Source organism: Harmonia axyridis, chromosome 6, assembly GCF_914767665.1.
Source record: "Harmonia axyridis chromosome 6, icHarAxyr1.1, whole genome shotgun sequence".
Taxonomy (NCBI): domain Eukaryota; kingdom Metazoa; phylum Arthropoda; class Insecta; order Coleoptera; family Coccinellidae; genus Harmonia; species Harmonia axyridis.
Genome location: NC_059506.1, coordinates 37980032 through 37998243, shown reverse-complemented (window position 1 = coordinate 37998243; position 18212 = coordinate 37980032). Strand labels below are relative to the sequence as shown.

At 39.3% G+C, this 18212-nt stretch overlaps 1 protein-coding gene across 2 annotated transcripts in view; it reads right to left on the bottom strand.

Moving 5' to 3' along the window:
- The window catches only part of LOC123681860, an 88050-nt gene that overhangs the window by 11486 nt on the left and 58352 nt on the right, over window positions 1–18212 (bottom strand). For both annotated transcript variants that reach the window (XM_045620186.1, XM_045620187.1), the window contains exon 3: window positions 1436–2540. In XM_045620186.1, the coding sequence (XP_045476142.1) occupies window positions 1436–2068 (633 nt within the window). In that variant the 5' untranslated portion in view covers window positions 2069–2540. The remainder of the gene's footprint in view (window positions 1–1435; window positions 2541–18212) is intronic.

Genomic DNA, 18212 nt, shown 5'->3' with positions numbered 1-18212 from the left:
TTTATGGAATTCTGGACGATAATTTTTTATTTCCCCTAGTGCCTCCAGGGATCCGAGGCGGTCGGTTTGATTCTCGACTTGTTCTCAGCGCGGACGGGAAATGGAAGTCGGAAAATTCATCGCTCGGAGCTTTTCCAACGTCACAGATTGGTTTTTTTCCGATTTAATTTTCTCCATGTATGAGATGGACTTGTTTGTAAGACGGGCTTATGGCGTTGACGCCGTTCGATCGGGGTTTTAAGTAGTTCTCGGATTTTGATGGAGATCGTGAAAATTATACCCGGGTTTTCCGACCGTTTTCGATGAATTTGTTTTTGGGATCTGACGGGACTTAGCGAAATCAGGGGAAATCCGTCGATTGCTTGAGTTTTTTCTCCACAAAACTTGGTAGATACAGTTTCAGAAGGAACAGCAACGTTGTCATATGATTGGATTATAAGGAGATTTCAGGATTTTTTTGAAAGTGTGTTAAATTTGTGTCAATCTCTATAATGAATCGTATGTAAATGTATGAAATTTTCGTCTTGCAATCTTGCATAGACATACCTTCAATTAATTCCACTCTAAATTTCACCTAACCAAAAACCACATATAATATGCAACGAATTCAAAGATAACAAACATTCAATCGTGGACAAACATCGAAATCGGAAACAGCTTCCGTGTCATCGTCAATTTTTTGTTCAGTGTACACATAGATAAGTAAGAAGGTACACAAAGTCTGACACAAACAGGCATGCCACACATTTTCGACATACGCTCTTGGTGTTGTTCACGTCCAAAAGAAAATGAAGCCATCAATCTAAAGCAGTTCGATTGCAGCATGATACGAGTTGTATATGTGTTTGAACGACGAAATTGGTTCATGTATGGGGTAAATGAAAACCGTGAGCACATTTTCCGGAGATCGATGCCAGGAAAACTTAGAGAAAATGAGCTCTAGGCAGGGTTTCGGAACACCTTTGCAGGGTTCATCAATGAGAATAGAAGTTATTTGAGTATTTCTGGGTGTCTGCTGTCATCTTGATTCAGTTTTACATCTTTACATTTTTGAAGAATGGGTTTGGTGTCGAATTTAAGTATGAAATAACTTGTTTTTCCATCAAGTCTACAGATGTAGAGAATAATAATAATAACTGAGGTCAGTATTGAATTTTAAGCTAGTATATTACACCAAAGGAGTAGATTTACCTAAGGAGATGCCATCTTCAATGTTTTTACAAAAGATATCAACACAAATGCATTCAGTTAGTACTGGAATTCCTCAAGGTCCTTTTCTGGACCCTCAGAAATACAACAACCTCTTCCTTATTGATGAACGCTTCATGCCTTAGGATCAAACTCTTGACAACCGCAAGAGGTGTTCCAGAAACTCCTTCCTACCTTCCAGTTTTCATTTGCCAAACCTACGGGGACGCTTTCTACGGAAATTTACCTCTGAGAAGGGATACTCCAGGCTGCCGAAGACGTCCCTGTCATACTCCGAGTAGAAGGTTGTGTGCTGATTGTCCCATAGCTTCTCCTTAATCTCGAAGTTGCAGATGTGGTTGCACCTATCCAGAATATCACCTGCCGTTCGCTTCTCCACCTCCTCCACCTGTCTGACGAAGCTGCATCGCCTCTCAGGCTTGCCCTCCGCCTCCGGCGGTATGAAGATCTGCGGCAGCTGACTCTGCAGGCTCGGCGTCGATGCCAGAGGCTGATGCTGCTGCACCAAGGTGGTAGGAGTCAGCGGTAAGTTGGCAGGCTGGTGGTTCTGCACTGGTATCGATATTGAAGGGCTCTCTTTGATCTTCGCCCTTCCAGGGTGGTAGTGCGAGCTGGTGTGGCTGTGCCTCCTCTCATTGGCAACAGGAGGCTTTAGAGAACCTCCCCTTTCAGCCTTCACCACCTTAGGTGGCTCTGGAGAGTCGGTGTAGTTGTGGAAGTGCTTGGCTGCGATGTTCTTGAACTCTGGAACATTCTGCGCCTTGACCTGGTGCAGCCGTTGGGTCTTCTGCTTGTTCTGGCGCTGACGCTGGCGGGCCTGACGGCTCGCTAGCGAAGCCCCCCCAGCAGCGGCGTACATGGTCTTAATCTTGACGGGCGAACACTAGGAGGTGGCTCTGGGATCAGGTCATGTTTTGTACTGTTTTAGGCGAGTTTGAAGGTTCGTTTGTGCGTCTGAGTTTCAACCCTTCTTAGGTCAGTTCCAACATTTTAACATAGTCTTTAACATCTTAAATAACAAATTTTCTAAAAATATTCTCACTCGGCTTCAGCGGCAACAATTTTTCAACAAATTCGGCTTCTAAATATATTTCGAAAATCAACAATGTCACAACGACTCCTTTGGTAGTGTATACTACTTCTTTAGATATTGTCACGTGGGTTAGTGCGAGAAGAAAGCCAGGAAAACGGGGTGGTATTGCTTATCGCTTCGATCTGTCCGTCTGTCGGTTGGTTCCTTCTCATGGTTCCGAGGGTGGGAGGTTGTGGAGGTGTGTATAAGTTACGGACGTGAGAAGTGGAATAGTCTGCTTGATCTCGTTGATTTCGCTCTGGAAAAAAAGGAGATTTGACGTTAATTCGGCGTGATGGCGTTTCATAGAAACGCATTCTGACAGTTCATTCGTTTCTCGTCGGTCGCTGTGCTTCTATGATTTTTCGTGAGTGAGAAATCTCGGAGTTGAAGTCTGACGTGGACTGATGAACGTGGATCGTACTCACCTCTGTCTCTGAGATTGAATTTTTGAGGAATGCGATGCTGAGCTCCGTGAAATATTGTTATGTCAAACCTGGTTCAAGTTTGTTTGATTTGAGTAGAAGGAAGAAGTTCAAGATCGAAAATACCGGGGATGAAATAATTTTTATGCGTGTATTTAATACCTCTTTGGAGTTTGGATTTCGTTTGTGGTTTCTCTAACAGAATTATAGAAGTTCTGTTATTCTTACAATTATTTTCATTACAAAATTGTCAGTTAGTATTCTTCTATCTCACAATAATATGTCTGCTGCTATTTCTAGTTAAGTTACATCGATTTGAAGTTAGGAAACAACTCAAACTAGATCATACACGCTTAATTTGAAAGGAGGGCAAAATAGCAAAATGAGTTAGATAGTTTCGGACTTTTTAGCCAGCGTCTTGTTGGTTTGTCACCCAATGATTCATCTACAACTATTTTTTCTCCAATCTAGAAACTTCTGAAGACGTTTGAACTACAGTTGTAGGCGAAGCGTGACATGAAAAACCGACTAGATAAAAAAGTCAGGAGTTATCTAAACTCATGCACGTATTGAATGAAGAAAATTGAAGACCTTTGTAATAACATTGTATTTTCAGTAAAATACATTGTCGCAGTCTCAGCTTCAAACGCCATTCCGGTTCACAACAAACGAAAGATAATTTTCGCCGGAGGGAGGAACGTATGACGTAACCATAGAGTAATAAACATAGATGAAGTATACGCAATTTTAACATGTCCCCAACATGGTTAGATTACGTTGTCGGATTGTTATATTTTTCGAAATCCACAACTTAACTATATCGGTATGAATATATATTATATTATTATTATTTTTATTTCAATGAAATATATTTATTTGAGTGATTCCCGATCGAATATACATATTTGAATTTTTGTAATTCGCTATTTTTCCTAATTGTTGAATTTATAATAAGCAGAATATCCATTATTTTCTGTATCTACCTGCTAAGATCCAAGGTTTGGCAACTCTTGCTCTCCTAGTGTCATCGGTTGTTTCACGTCGTTTGGCGCGGTTCAAGTTTGTTTTCTACATTTCTGATGTATTTAGGTATTTATTTCAATATATTTTGAGTTGATATGAAACGTTGATTCACCATGGGGCATAAGAAGTGCGTTCTTTGTGGAGAAAATCCCGAATTGAGTGAAATATCGTATTATTGATATGTTTTCATTTCCACGCGCTTCATGTCAAATTTGATAGTTTAATGTTGGGGACAAAATTTGCTTACTGAAAATGATGTATGCTCCCTCTATCTATGTTTATTACTCTGAGGATGTAACTAAATCCATACGTATGGCCTAACTCGAAGATTCTCGAACTCATGTTTTTTAACACTTGTTATTCGATAAGACTTGATTATAACGAAGAGTAAGAACTTTTCGCAACTGCCTCTATGATCCCCTTATCGAAGCTCCATTATCCGGCTCTATGGCAAGATTAGTCTATCTGATTACAACGTAGTCTTAGAACTTCCCTACTAATTCGTCTATGATCCCTTATCACGTCGGATCTATGGCCCCAGATTAAAGGCCCGCACACACGTCCCATCTTACCCCCTCATTAAGGCGCGTTTCGCCGAACGTCTAACTGCACCACCCGCTATTACGTCGCGACGTCCAACGACGCAATCGATGAGACGTCGATTAATTGATATGGGTGCACGGCTTTTCGTGAAACACGATCTAGGCCAAACAAATCTGAAACAACAGAGTGTCAGGGAGCTTTCTTAATTAAGCACGGTGTGGACGACGTGTTCCCACCTTCGTTATCGGGTTACCCGCTCGATATACAGGGTGTCCCAAGTTGGAGAGCATGGAGAACAATATAAATCGAGATATTTTCGAATAACTCAGGAATTGTTGTATTTGGGAGCACGATAGTTTTATAATTTAGGAGTTCTTAGGTCGTAAAAATATACTAGCTCAGTAGAGAATATAGAATAAACTCCTAACCTCAATTTTAGGATTTCCAGTAGGCCCAGTTCTCCAGCAACGTCTAATAGACTCTAGAACTTGGGCCATCCTGTATTTACGTACGATGACGTTCCAATCTTGTGATTGGTTTGAGTTAGCTGTTGTGTTCTGAACAAACAAAAGATTTATTAGCGGGATTGATCGCGAAAGATACCTACGTCATAGGTGGGGATTCAGCCAAGTAGCTCGACATTTTGAGCAACTACTTGACTTGAAACTCAAGCTCGTGAAAATTTATATAACGAGTGTTTTTTTCGATGTATATAACTTTAAGTTGGCATTACTGTTCAAGATGGCTACCGATTTAACAGCTGTCAAGTGATTTATTCTCAATTTGGTTTGGCAATTCATCGTGAATAGACTCACGCCTGAACAACGCTTGCAAATAGTGCAATTTTATTTCGAAAATAATGGTTCTGTACGGAATACGTATCGCGCACTACGTCCATTTTATTTTGTTCAGCGATGAAGCGCACTTCTGGTTGAATGGCTACGTCAACAAACAAAACTGCCGCATTTGGAGTGAAGCTAATCCTCAAGTGTATGTCGAAACACCGTTACATCCAGAAAACTGACTGTTTGGTGCGCTTTATGGGCTGGTGGAATCATTGGTGCGTACTTCTTCAAAAACGATGATGGCCAGTACGTTACAGTCAATGGTGATCGGTATAGAGCTATGAATACTAACTTTTTCATTCCTGAATTGAACAACCATGGTGTCCAGGAGCTGTGGTTCCAACAAGACGGCGCAACATGTCACACAGTTCGTGCCACAATCGATTTATTGAAAGACACTTTTGGTGACAGCCTAATTTCACGTTTTGGACCTGTGAATTGGCCTCCAGGATCTTGTGATTTAACACCGCTAGACTACTTTGTGTGGGGCTATGTAAAGTCATTGGTCTATGTGGATAAGCCACAAACCCTCGACCATTTGGAAGACAACATTCGCCGTGTTATTGCCGATATACGGCCACAAATGTTGGAAGAAGTCATCGAACATTGGACGTCCAGATTGAACTACATCCGAGCCAGCCGTGGCGGTCATATACCAGAAATCATATTTAAAATGTAATGCCACAAGATTATCTTGCGGATAAATTAAATTCATGTCAATCGAATAATCCATCTTTGTTTTATTGCAATTTAAAGTTCTATAGCTCTAAAAAAAAACACCCTTTATAACGAGAATCTTATGTGATTCATTGTATGCAAGGAAGTTCACCCAACCGGCAACGTCTAACCATTTTAAATCCATATTGCTCGAGTTGTATTCTTAACACTAATTCCTACAACTTGTAATTGAATTTATCTCATAAGTCAGAGTTGTTTGAAAACACCAATCATCCTACGATCTCGTGGTGTTTCTACTGTTCTTTTTTTACTTCAAATACAGTAGAATAATTTAATTTGCCTCTACCTTCCCCGCTCCACTATATTTTTATCCTTGAATTATTTGTCAAACGAAGTGAAAGATCAAATAAATCTTTTTTTTCTGATCGAACCAATATTGAGCTATATCGCCTTAGTTACCATGTGTCATAACACACTCATATTTCCCAAGGGAAATATGAAACGTCAGTTCATATTTCCCTAGGGAAATATGAAACTATTTCTTTATTTAGTAACAAAATGGAAACTGCAATTGTTGAAATTTCCACTAAAAGTATTTCCACCAGATACAAAGGAAGAAGAAATATCTTGTTCATAATTATTCGACGACGAGACTACAGTTTTCTTGAGAACATTCCTTGCAGCAGCAGTCTCGGACGATTCTCCCAAAACGGTCTTCAAAGATTGTGATGCTGCAGATGGCTCACCCTCCACACCTGCTATCATCTTCGCTACCTTATTTTTGTGCAGCATACTGTCCGCCAGATAGCCTTCTGCAACAGACGAACTTTTCCAACCACCATGTCTCTTGAGTGTTGTCATTGAGGCTCCCGCATCGGCAACCAATGTCGCGGATGTTCGTCTTCCACAATGACCTGTATAGGTTTTCGGATTATCTAAACCCAACCATTCAGCAACCTTACTCGGAATTTTTCCGAAGGTATTTTTGCCGACAGGCTGAAGAGTACACTTCTTATTCCTATAAGCTACGAAGAACCTAAGAACGCCTTGCGGGCGCAACGCTGAATACTCCCTCACCAAACGAGCAGCACCCAGATCTTCTTCATCAATTATAGTGAATATTCTGTTTATATCATTCTTAGTCTTTGAGACTTTGATTATGATTACCGAACCACGATCTTCGATATCTGAAGATAGCATATTCACCAACTCTCGTGTTCTGCAGGCGCCAAAGATTTCCATTATTAAAACAACCTTCAAAATTATGAATGTAAAAATCTTATCAACAGAGGAAATCAAAATGAAACTTTTACCTTATACATCAAAAAAACGTCATTAGGAGCTTCACTCAAGAATGTCTTGAGCTGCTCCCGGGACAACACTGATGATTTTTTAGGAACGTATCCTTTATTTTTGTTCTTAACAAATGCTTCGACTTCATCGAATAATTTGACATCAGTTTTTTCCTTCAAATGTAGCATTGATCTTAACATCGATAGTTTCGGCCATAACGTGTTTGGAGAATATTTCTGGGACTGGGGATCGAATGAATTAATCATACATCAAGAATAACAAGAATCAGAGCAACATACCAAATCTTGGAAATATGCTAACAAAATACTATCGCTCACACCGTCCACCAATTTTTTTCTTTTCCACTCCTGAAAGCATTCGTACTCTTTACTGTAGGCAGCTTGAGATTTGGCTGGAACCAAAGATTCACGGGCCTTTGCCGCTTGAGTTTCGACGTAGTTCGACATTTTTTCATTAATTTTATTTTTGACAAGACGTCAAAATGAAACCAGTCAACCAAGATTCTCAGAAACATGGCCCATAGCAACGTTAAAAATTTAATTATTACAAAAATATACAATCTAATAATAATTTTTCCTTATCAGATTGTTTCAATCAGAAAAAAACTATTGATTACACCACGGGAAATATGAATACATTTCCCTCGGTTGTCTATACATCCCTCGGGCTCCGCCCTCGGGATGTAACTTTGACAACCTCGGGAAATATACTATTCATATTTCCCTAGTTGTAATAATAGCTATATATTCGAGAGAATAAGTGGGAGCACTGTCCGTATCCATGGTTATGGCCGTAACCATGGTTAGGTCGTTCAGAACGTCAAAGTTGTTCGACTAATCACAACGTGGTTTTCTCGCGATAATACCAGCTGTCTTTGGTTTATGTTCGGTCAGATAGATTGGAAATTTTGATATGTGAAATAGTTATCTTCATGAACAATATTGACAGGGGGCTGAAGTAGAATAATTTATTTGTTTGAAAAGTGGTGTACTGTGTCTTATTTGTAAAGGGTGTTTTTTTAAGAGCTATAGAACTTTAAATTGCAATAAAACAACGATGGATTATTCGATTGACAAGAATTTTATTTATTCGCAAGATAATCTTGTGGCATTACATTTTAAATATGATTTTTGGCATATGATCGCCACGGCTGGCTCGGATGTAGTCCAATCTGGACGTCCAATTTTCGATGACTTTTTCCAACATTTGTGGTCGTATATTGGTTGTTCAATTCAGGAATGAAAAAGTTAGTAATCATGGCTCTATACCGATCACCATTGACTGTAACGTTCTGGCCATCATCGTTTTTGAAGACGTACGGACGAATGATTCCACCAGCCCATAAAGCGCACCAAACAGTCAGTTTTTCTGGATGTAACGGTGTTTCGACATACACTTGAGGATTAGCTTTACTCCAAATGCGGCAGTTTTGTTTGTTGACGTAGCTATTCAACCAGAAGCGCACTTCATCGCTAAACAAAATAAAATGAACGTAGTGCGCGATACGTATTCCGCACAGAACCATTATTTTCGAAATAAAATTGCACTATTTGCAAGCGTTGTTCAGGCGTGAGTCTATTCATGATGAATCGCCAAACCAAACTGAGAATAAATCATTTGACAGCTGTTGAATCGGTCGCCATCTTGAAAAGTAATGCCAACTTAAAGTTATATACCTCGAAAAAAAAAACACCCTATATTTTATTATAATAATGATAATTATTATGTAAATAACAATTAGCTTCTTCAGATTCCTAACATTTTGGATAACTGTTATTCACATGTAGCAGTTTGAATAACTGAACTGTTATTCAAAATGTAACAGTTTTGAATAACAGTTATTCAGTTAGTTCTATTACTTACATTTTGAATAACTGTTATTCAAAATGTAACAAATCTGAAGATGCTAATTGTTATTTCCACAATAAAAAAGCTCCCTCTTATCTCAGACGACTCCTTGCTTCCTCTACCCCCCTCCAATCTCCTCCTTTCGATAACGAACAACAACAACCGTCATCCGACGACCCCTGACATTCTCCGATAGACCGTCGTTTTTTTTTTTGGGGTAGCGTCGTCCTCATTACCGCTAGGATCTGGGGGACGCGCTTTAACGAATTCGTATCCATGTACCGTCCGCTCTTGTCCCTTTTGACGGACCGACAGACGACGTACGGGCGAATGTCAAAGGGCATTGGGTCAGGTCCCGATCCAACGGTTGTTGGTCCTTCGGGTCGGATACGTGCAGGTATGTAGATGCTCGTTTGCGGGGACGTTTTCGAGGCGATAATGGGGGGTGGGAGGTGTGGTGGGGGTAGCGTAACGAAGGGGAGGTTCTTTGGAAGGGGTTTTTGTGAAGTTGGGGTGTAATTTGATTTGAATTTTTTTTAAGAATGGGAAAGTTGTCGTGCCAATTTTGATAGCAAGAATTCGTTGTCTAGTGAGGGGATCTCAGAATCCTTTCGAACTAGTCAAAAAAATGAAGGGCTTTTTTTCGGGCTCGATTTTTGGGAGAAGAAGTTTGGTGAAAACCGCAACCTCATCAATTCAATTGTTTTAAAGCTATGAGAGAAAATTTGAAAAAATCGTGTTATATGGAATGTTTTCATAATTTCTTTATTAGTGATGCTAAAAAGATGAAACAAAAATATTCTACAGGTACTTTTTCATTAGAATCCATTGGTGTAATCATTTGTGTTTTATAAAACTTATTGTATAGAAGAACCGAAAATATCAACTCTTTTGAAATATAAACATAAATTAAATCACTATAAATATTAATGAAATAAAAAATAATAAAAAAATAAAGTTTATTGATACTGAGAAACCTCCAAGCTTTGTTTGATTTCATAATTTTCCATCCAGGATCTAAGACACATGAGGCATCTTATAGATCTGTCGCCTAACCTATTGCGGGTTTTTGTAACTGTAAGAGCAGCTCTGGAAAATTGTCTTTCAACAGGAGCTTAAGATGCTGGCGTAGATTAAAAATCCTTGGCCATTTTGTCCAAGTTTAGAAATATATTTCTGAAACTACCAAAATGTACCAATAGATTTCATAGAAATGTGAGAAAACTACTAATAAAGTCACACTGTCGAATGCTTCAGTCTCTCGGCGCTCAAGGAAGCCCCTTATTTAGTTTAAGCGCGCACGAGATCGCAGAAATATATGCCGTGCGACGCGTGCATATGAAGCTCAAGTAATAAAAAGTAGTTCGATATCAAATCAAGCAATAACTATCTAAAATCAAGTCAATCTAAGCTCAAGTATGTAATTTCTCACGAGCTTGATTTTCAAGTCAAGTAGTTGGTTAAAATGTCGAGCTACTTGGCTTGATTAATCCCTTATTTTGCTAAAAAACTTGGATCTTAAGACTTATAAAGTTCAGTTAAAACAAGAACTCAAGCCGATCGATCGCCAGTATTGTCATATCTACGCTGATTGAGTCCTTAAAAGTCCTCAAAACGATCTGGAATTTAATCGAAAAAGCATCTTCAGTGATGAGGCCCATTTTCACCGCAGAGGCGACGTTAATAAGTAGAATTTCACATCTGAGGCTCAGAAAATACAAGAATGATTGTTGAAAAGCCTGTCTATCCTCAACTTGTCACTGTTAGGGTATATTTTTGATCAAGGAACTCGAAAACCTAAGACCAAGCGATTAAATTCGAAAGAATTGATCAATAGAAAACGTCTCTACCATCAAATAAAGTGCACATAACTCAATTTTCCATGATCTAATCAAATTACGACCCAAACGTATAGGAGTTAGCATGACCCGAAGCCCAAGTAATATACTACCAGCTCCGCCATCTATCAACAACTCTCCGAACCTTCATTTTCTCCACTTCAACAGATTCGATATCATCAACTCCGATCGTTTTTCAGCCAAAAACTTCGTGAACAAAGTGGTCCTGCTGTTTCGCAGGACCGTTCCTGCCGAGGATCAACAGGCCCGACTGGGGTTCCGTGGAGCCCACGGGAACGAAGGTCGCGGTTGGCAGTCACGCGTAGCAATTAAAATGGTCATTAGGAAATTAATGTTGATGGCGCAATTAAAAGACGCAATTTTCCGACCCACCGGCCGGCCGATCCTCCTGCTCGAGAGCTCGACGTCGCTTCTCTCGATGAGAGAGCGGCTGTTTGGATTACTTTTCCCCAGGGGGCGCTGGGTGGTTGTTTTTTTATGGGGGGTGAGGGTGTATTTCGAGATGAGCTTTTTCGAGTGGATTTCCTGGGGGAACAGGACAGGATTATTTTGCACGAATGAGTGTTATTTAAGATTTTTTTACTGCTTCTTCGTTGGAAGCTATTCTGTAATTGCTTCTGGTTTAATTCTGGGAGTGTTATTCTTTTTTTGAGCGCTAGTTCCCCGAACGAACGTGAATGGTCTCAAAAGATAAGTCTCGATTCACTGATGACGCATCTTCCCTCAAATTCGATTCCGGCTGGCCGTAAACATGATAATTCTCTAGAGCAAACAAAGATTCAGATTCGCACAGCAAATCAACCATGTGCCTATCTATGATAATCTGTGAATTTCAGATTATAGAAATATTCGGTGGCCACCAAGATCTCCCGATTTAACACGGTTAGATTTCTTCAACATTTTTAACATTTTCAAATTGATGAATGTTGTTTTTTTAATGTGACTTAAAGAAAAATATAATTCATCAGATTCATCAAGCCAAGTAGCTTGACATTTTAACCAACTACTTGACTTGAAAATCAAGCTCGTGAGAAATTACATACTTGACCTTGACTTGACTAGATTTTAGATATTTATTGCTTGACTTTATATCAAGCTACTTGATTGCATGCGTCGCACGGCATATATTTCTGTAATCTCGTACGCGCTTAGACTAAATAAGGGGATTCCTCGAGCGCCGAGAGACTGAAGCATTCGCCGGTGTGACTTTATTAGCAGTTTTCTCACATTTCTATGAAATTTATTGGTAGATTTTCGTAGTTTCAGAAATATATTTCCAAACCTGGCCAAGGATTTTCAATCAACACCAGCATCTTAAGCTCCTGTTGAAAGACAATTTTCCAGAGCTGCTCTTACAGTTACAAAAACCCGCAATAGGTTAGGTGACCAATCCATAAGATGCCTCATGTGTCTTAGATCCTGGATGGAAAATAATGAAATCAAACAAAGCCTGGAGGTTCCTCAATATTAAAAAACTTTATTACTTTATTATTTTTTAATTTGTTATGAAAATGAAAAATAAAAAAATAAAGTTTCGAAATATTGAGTAACCTCCAGACTTTGTTTATACCATAAATTTAATGAATAAAAGTGTTTTTTGCAAGGTTCCTTCCTTCTCATTTCATCATTTTTTATTGATGTGGCACTACACAATAAAACTGCTAAAAATCAAGTAGTTGATATGATTCAAGTACTTGATAAATAAATATTCGACTTGACTTGAGATTGAAAAATTACTACTTGACTTGAGCTCGACTTGAAATCGAGTCAAGCTCAAGCCCTCGTAGCTTGAAAATCAAGCCAAGCCGTGAATCTCTATCAGTGACTGTAAAATTTTCACTAATTTTGTAGAGAATTTCAACAAATTCAATGAGCTGTTCAAACGTGCATCTTCTTCTTCTTCTCTAACCACTTATCATTGATTTAATGGATCAAGCGTGCATCATTCTAGTAGATTTCACTTGTCAAACGTCAAAATCTGACAGCTTCAATAGTGACAGATACCCAGATAGCGGAAAATTAAAAATGAAATATCATTTTGGTAAACCCTGTGTATTCGAGGCCGAAAAATCTGACACAGTCTCCCCCAGTATACAATAGAAAATCAACTAAACGCTATCTTGTGTCGCAAACGATGGGTTGAATCGATAACAATAGCGCAAGTGTCAGCGAAACATATTCACACTTAATGGTGCTCGTATCTTGTCTCCATTCCGGTGTTTATCACCTTAAAATCTAGGCGGTTGACGATCAATATCTGGGCATAACGAAGCTTTCAATCCGCGCGTTCTATCCTGGAGACAAACAAGCAGACATGTTTGTGCCTGATCGGAATATGGAGAGTTGACCAGTTGACCAGTTGGCGCAGTAGATTTTTAATCAACGTTGGTTCAGATTTTTACTGCCTACTTCGTCTATGACTCTGGCTCCAGATTGTTCAATCTGTCATTTCGGCAAGAAGGCAAACAAGACAGCTATGATTGGACGGGGAGGAATCCTTTGAAGTCCTTACGCTTTTGTCGGGATCCCAATTCTTTTCTTTGGTTGTTATTCGACAGCTATATACAGGGTGCGCCACTGCTAGTTCTCTAACTTCATGTAGTGTTTGAGGCTGTTTCGAAAATTACATCAACATCGGCCAAATGTTGATTTGAAAATATTTTCGAATCCACAATTTTACTATATCGTTATGAATGTATATTATATTGAATTGAATATCTTTATTTGAGTGATTCCCGATTAAATATGCAAATTTGAATATTTGGAATCCGATATTTTTCCTAAGTGTCGAATTTATAATAAGCAGAATATTTATTTTTTTCTGTATCTACCTGCTGAAATCCAAGGTTTGGCAACTTTTGCTCTCCTAGTGTCATCCGTTATTTCACGTCGTTTGGCGCGCTTGAAGTTTGTTTCCTGAATTTCTGATATTTTAATTTATTCAGTTCAATATATTTTGAGTTAATATGAAACGTTGATTCACTATGGGACATAAGAAGTGCGTTCTTTGTGGAAAAACTTATGAATTGAGTGAAATATCGTATCACTGATATGTTTTCATTTCCGCGCGCTTCATGTCAAACTTGATAGTTTATGTTGGGGACAAAATTTGCTTACTGAAAATGACATATGCTCCCTCTATCTATGTTTATTACTCTGACGACTCTTCCAATAAGGCAAGATGTGAACTTGAAATTTTAGTATTCCATAGAGAAACTCTTAATCTACAGAAAACGTTGTAATTTTAGGGATCTGTGATCTAGAGTTTGGGAGGTATATTATTTTTTGTAGAGGTTCAATTTTTACCGATTTTTTCTTAATTTTCGAGAGGCTGTTATTTTCTGTGTGCCAGGATACTTCCTTGGAATTCAATAGTAAAATAGTATAGATCAAGCTTTGATCTACTAAAAACCTTTGATTTACAATTTCGGAGATACTTTTTGTACTTTTTGTGATGTTTTTTGAAGAGTTCAAAACTTCTGAATTCAAAATTTCTCAAACTATGATCATCACGGGAAAACGGTAAACGTCGTTAGAATCTACTAAATTACGAACTTGCACGAAATACAGAGTGTTAATGATACTTTGCTTCATAATTTTTGTTCGCAAATGCTTCTTATACCTACGGACTATGTATTTATTATTCATAAAAACGGCATTCCATACGAAAAAAATAAGAAACTTTTGTTACAAATTGAAAGAGCAACTCATAAATGATTTTTAGTTTTGTCTCAGTGGAGAATCTTACAAAAAATTCAAGTGCAATATATAAACTTCAACACCCTGTATTTCGGAATACGAAGCATTTTCTGAGAAAAGTTATACAGCAAACTATCATTTTTTTCATGCACAATCATCCCCTGAAGTTAATCACATTTATTCACTAACACCCTGTATACAGGAAATATTACAAACGAACACTTGCGGAAAAGTTGCTCGCTCCACGCCACTACTTTCCCTGGATTTCCATATCTCCCCCACCCCTCTTCCTGCCTCGACAAAATGAAAAAAAAAGGAAGCAAAACCAACGTCAACCGGTCGCTCACGAAAAATATGTTTACAAGACGTCCACCAACATTGAACGTGATTTTAGGATCCCGCATATCTCGTTGCGGCCGACCTCGGACTTTATTGACATGCCATGCCGAGCAGACCGCGTTGTTACGATCTCGACTCCGTATTTCTGACGGGCTACAACACGGTCAGGTCGGGCATAAATGCATATTTAAGGGTCGTAAATGAGGCGTTAAAAATCGCTGACGGATCGACGTGGCTTTTTCGACTACGCGTATCTAGATCGAGACTTTGCTTATCGCTGAATTCATCGGCGGGCCTTTATGGAATGAAGGGTTGTTATAACCCTTAGGAAGGGGGATGGTTTTGGTGCTTGCGTCTCGTCTTTAGGAGGTTCGTTGCGTTATCTGAATTGTAGTCTAGAGATAGGAGAGGAGATTCGGGGGTCTTTAAGAAGTTGCGTTATCTAATGAGAATCGCAAAACGGCAAGTACTTTATGGGGGATGATATTGGTGTCGTTTATATCTAGAGGGTTGATGTGATGAGTTAGTCCTTAATGAGAGTTGGCACGAAGGCTTGGTTTGCAGATTTCAATGGGTGGTTTAGATAAGATTGAAGGCAGGGGGACTTCTAACAGTTTGATCTTCAGTTTTACATCCTGCTTAGCCATATAAAGGGTGTTTTTTTAGAGCTATAGAACTTTAAATTGCAATAAAACAACGATGGATTATTCGATTGACATGAATTTTATTTATCCGCAAGATAATCTTGAGGCATTACATTTTGAATATGATTTTTGGCATATGACCGCCACTGCTGGCTCGGACGTAGTCCAATCTGGACGTCCAATTTTCGATGACTTTTTCCAACATTTGTGGCCGTATATCGGCAATAACACGGCGAATGTTGTCTTCCAAATGGTCAAGAGTTTGTGGCTTATCCGCATAGACCAATGACTTCACCTAGCCCCACAGAAAGTAGTCTAGCGGTGTTAAATCACAAGATCTTGGAGGCCAATTCACAGGTCCAAAACGTGAAATTGAGCGGTCACCAAACGTGTCTTTCAATAAATCGATTGTGGCACGAGCTGTGTGACATGTTGCGCCGTCTTGTTGGAATCACATCTCCTGGACATCATTGGTTGTTCAATTCAGGAATGAAAAAGTTAGTAATCATGGCTCTATACCGATCACCATTGACTGTAACGTTCTGGCCATCATCGTTTTTGAAGAAGTACGGACCAATGATTCCACCAGCCCATAAAGCGCATCAAACAGTCAGTTTTTCTGGATGTAACGGTGTTTCGACATACACTTGAGGATTAGCTTCACTCCAAATGCGGCAGTTGTTTGTCGACGTAGCCATTCAACCAGAAGTGCGCTTCATCGCTAAATAAAATAAAATGGACGTAGTGCGCGATACGTATTCCGCACAGAACCATTATTTTCGATTGCACTATTTGCAAGCGTTGTTCAGGCGTGAGTCTATTCATGATGAATTGCCAAACCAAACTGAGAATAAATCACTTGACAGCTGTTGAATCGGTCGCCATCTTGAACAGTAATGCCAACTTAAAAAGAAAAACACCCTATACAAGAGGATCGTCGAACATATTGGCGAACAGACAACGTTTATGGAAGCTTTGGCTATCATGGTATGTTGTTAGCTGTTTCCATTTCCGATTTGCAGAGTGTACAGATTTGATACAGAAGGTGCTATGTCAGTAGTGCCACCTTTATTTGAAGCTCAACTTATGTCAACTGTATTAGCTTCAGCCTTGTGACGACGAAATTCCAAATGATACTATCAGGTATGATAAGTTGAGTAGTGCTTCTGGAAAGCAATAATTTCAAAGTTTCGAAAAAGTTCAGTCTAATTATTTTCTACAAGAGAGAAAGATCTTTGGAGAATGAAAGTAGGTCTTGAATATTAATAGAAAGTTTGAAGAACATACAAGAGCATGGCGACAAATAAGGAGATGATAATATCAGGTATGACAAGTTGAGTACTCCTTCCGAAAAAGCAAATAATTTTTAAGTCTGGAAAAACTCCAGTCTAGTCTAGTTGCACAGTTTCCACAAGAGTCCCAACAAACACTTAGACATTTCCCTGTTAGCCACGCCCGTCTAGATATTTCCCCTCAAATCGTATCAAAACAGCTGAATTCCCTCAAATTCGAAACAACAACGAAGCGATCGATAGGCGTACATCTGGCGATCGTCGTTTCATATAATTCGACGTGCGTTCGCCAAACCGTATCTAATTGAAGTTAATGGGACCCGGTTGCTGCGTGTGGTGTCCACGATCCCTGGGACGTCGATCTGGCGCGATTGAAAACGAAAATTGGGCATCGGAGGGCGATAAAATAGACGTCGATTCTGGGAATCGAATTTTTTGTGTTATAACCGATGTGTCGCTTTATATTGGCCGTCCATTGGTGGTTGAAGATGTGGTAGAAAGGGTTAAAGCTAGACGAAGTCGTTGAAGAGACCATGCAGATAGAATGGAAGATGATCGTCAAAGGATTAAGACCAAACGATAAAAGACAACCGAGAAGATGAGGGTGGACTTCAGCATCCCAGGAATGAGGTGGATTTGTGGTTCCAAAATAAGTCTATGTCCTAAATGAGGAGCGAGAAGAAGAAGACTACACGATGTTGTTGTTCTTCTTTGGAAAATGAACCGGGCATTTTGAGAGAGAAAACTGCTTGGTATTAGGTTGAGCAGTAGATTAATTGTTCTTTTAGTGCCTCTTCTAGTGAAGCTTGGCGACAACTATGACCAAATTCGTACCTCTGTTGGATGTTGTGAACCAACGTTTAGACATTCATGCCTGTCCAGTCTCTTATATTCTTCATCCAGGACTGTTGTCTCCTTCCTGGTCCTTGCTTTCCCTCAATCTTGCCCTATATGATCAACTAGTGCAATTGATACTGATCATCCTCAACACTTATCCGAAATAGGTGGTTTTCCGTCTTCCAATATATGTTGATAGCTTTCTTTCTAGCACCCAACACGTTCTCTGTCCAACAAATCGTGAGCATTTCAAATGCTTCGATTCTCTTCAAAGTCGTCAACTTGACTGTCCAGGATATCCAGGGCACCTCAACCCTTCTGTGGGATCTCAAAAAACACTTAACTCATCCATTTGATTTGTACAAATTCGAGTTCTTGTGGAACTGCTGTCAGTATCAGTAACTTCTCTTGTGCAGACTGTCCAAATGGGACATGGAAACAGCAGAATAATTGCTGTTTAAATGTCCAGTACTGGCTAGCCTTAGAAGAACACTTTTTGGCAAGGCAGTTCTGAGTCCAAGGAAGATATATTCATGGTACCAAAAGGTGTTTTTAGTCTTGCTAAAACCGTATACGATCTAGTAG